The following is a 2,777-nucleotide window of genomic DNA, read 5'->3' on the forward strand; positions in this document are numbered from 1 at the left end:
ACACACGACAGGCTTCTTTCAGTTTCCGTCTACCAAACCTACTCACAAGGCTTTGGTCGGCTCGAAGCTATAGTAGAAGACACTTGCCCAAGGTACTACGCAGTAGGACTGAACTACGAACCATGTGGTTTAGAGACAAGCTTCTTACCATACAGCCACGCCTGCGCCTACATAGATTTTCTCTGTAATTATTTCTAATGCTCAGCTTGCTCGATTAAAGCTTAGGCCTTTAGTGTTTTACCATATTTTACTGATTTGTAGACTGCCTACATTTTGTAAAAGCTTTATCGCTTAAACTTTTGCTTAACTGTGTCCAGTAAATCTCCATAGTCACTGCTTTCATTTATTTGCATTGGGTTTCGGTATGAAATTGCCTGTTCACCGTTTACTTTTATCTTATCCCACAACGCACCGTAGAAAGTTTATTCTTCTGAGCGGTGTATATTTATGTTGTGTCCTGTATATATTTATGCTGTGTTGTTTTGCTTTGGTTTAGTATATCCGTTTTATATTTTCCTGGTCTGTAAAAGTTATTCGGTTGTTTATTGACATGTCTCTTATTACGCTATCGTAGGTAAATCTTAGGATTGCTTTTCCGCCTGATTTGAGAAGTCGATTCTGTAATATTACTTGAAAGATTTAGCGTGGGTATAAGGAAGAGCTAATCTGTCGTTATTCAACTCTGGTTCATTTTTGATTTTGTGACAAATGGTGAAATTATTTTTAGTTATGTAATTCCATTTGGTTAAGACATTTCTGGATTACTTTTGTGTTTGTTTAGTTTTCGTTTTTAAAGATTTTGAGAATTACATTGCCATAACATCTGGTACAAAAACAGGTCTAAATTGCATTAACCCATGTTTTTAATATAATGAACAATGGTTAAACCTTCACAGTAATCAATACATGCTATTTTTATCAATAATTTAGTCGTAAATAAATAAACAACTTGCAATAAAATTAGAATTAAAATTAATTCTAACACTATACGTTTAATAATCAGAACAACGTTATTAAATTAAGGAATTGTAACAATTAATAAATTCTTTGAAAATTACTCTCCATGATTTCCTCTCAAAAACGTGGTGAGTTTAAAAACAAGCGATATTTTCTGAAAATTAAACGTCCTTGACACAGTAGTTTCATGGCGTCTATTTCCTTTTCAATTACCACCACAAATGTTTCCTTTTCCTCTTAGTTTTTGATGTTAAATTGCTTCCTTCATTTTCATTGGGTTTCTCCTTAAGCTTTGAAAGCCATGAGTATTTACTGAGATCCTTGCATCATTGAATTCCAGAGTGGCATAATCGCTAGAAATGGCCTTATGATAGTTTATGTTCTAATTTCAAACTCTATCGGTATAGATTTCTTTGGCTTTCTTCAACAAAATGTTTAAAATGTTCATTATTGTTATGAAGAGGTCAGTAGAGTGGCCGAAGCGGTGTAGTTTGGGATAGAATAACATGCAACATTTAATTACACCTTCCTTTACGTTCTGAGTTTAAATTCCGCTTAAGCTGACTCTCGCAAAGATCTTGATAAAATAGGCACCAGTAAGGCACCGGATAGATTTAATCGACTATTTTGTTTCTTATGAATGTACGGTATTGTGTGGGATATCAATGTAATTCTAACTGCAGTTTATAAATGTACATAGAAACTCATACGCACACACTAATACACGTATAATACACACATGCATACATACACACATGCACACATACACACATGCACACATACACACATGCACACATATATGATCAGAATGCATTTCTTCTTTATATTCTAGAAACGGTGAAAAATACGAGTCTCGTCTGGCAACCGGAATCGTACCATCGTACTCAGTGAAATGTGAAGGCCACGAGCAGACGATCAATCATTGTCCACTTGACTGGCCAATGGATGAGTGTCCAGACAATAACTATGCAGTAGGTGTTACTTGTACTAATAACAAACAACAATTGACACCAGTATCAGCGTCTACCGATCATGCATATAATGCATGCAAACCAATGATCGTCTGTTTGTCTGCTCTAGTACCGTCTTTGATTTTATCTGTTTGTAACTTTTTGTTTGTTCGTCTGTCTATCTTTTGATATTTTTGTCTTATCTATCATGACTGATTGGCATGGAATCATTCTCCAATATATCTCAACCATCTCAGGCCATAGATGCACTCTCTCTTCACATTACCTTTTTTACCTCTCTCTACTACACCGGTCTCTGCTCCTAAGAGTTTGACTTTTGTATACCACATCCATCTAAGACCAACTATTACACCAATATTTCCACATCTCTTTTCTTCTCACCCCACTTCCCCTAGCCAGCACCATTCCTTCAGTGTTCTGCTTTGTTACATCCAGAAATGGCTCTGACAAAAGTAGCATCAATCTTTTAGGCCGTTCAATTTTTCTCAACTGATCAATGGATCAATTGAGTAAACCTGTCAGTAACGAACCTATAACGACTACTGGAAACAGCTGTAAGCCAAATTTAGTCCAATAAAGGAAAAATACGCAATGACCCAGCCATTTAACCACACACTTGCTTTTGGTGGTATTTTTCTTTCACTGAACTTTTCCGTTTTCCTTTTTGATAAAGAACCATGGAAGAAATATCAAAGACCCTCCCTTTTTTCCACTTTTACTGAGCATCGAACCAATACATTCCATGTGCACGTCCGCTTTTTGTTTTGTTATTGTCATTTTTAATGTTCGATTATTCGATATTGAGTATTTTATATATATATAGATATATATATATATATATATATATAT

At 35.2% G+C, this 2,777-nt stretch overlaps 1 protein-coding gene across 2 annotated transcripts in view; it reads left to right on the plus strand.

Annotated features, from left to right (window-relative positions):
• The window catches only part of LOC106869394 (neurotrypsin), a 44,350-nt gene that overhangs the window by 15,723 nt on the left and 25,850 nt on the right, over window positions 1–2,777 (plus strand). The window contains exon 6 of one of the 2 annotated variants that reach the window (XM_014915116.2): window positions 1,790–2,768. The exons of the other annotated variant lie outside the window; for it this stretch is intronic. Coding sequence (XP_014770602.2) covers window positions 1,790–2,096 — 307 coding nt within the window. The 3' untranslated portion in view covers window positions 2,097–2,768. Of the gene's footprint in view, window positions 1–1,789; window positions 2,769–2,777 lie in introns of those variants that run through there. 2 annotated transcript variants of the gene reach the window in all.

Source organism: Octopus bimaculoides, chromosome 10 (assembly GCF_001194135.2).
Source record: "Octopus bimaculoides isolate UCB-OBI-ISO-001 chromosome 10, ASM119413v2, whole genome shotgun sequence".
NCBI classification, from domain to species: Eukaryota; Metazoa; Mollusca; class Cephalopoda; order Octopoda; family Octopodidae; genus Octopus; species Octopus bimaculoides.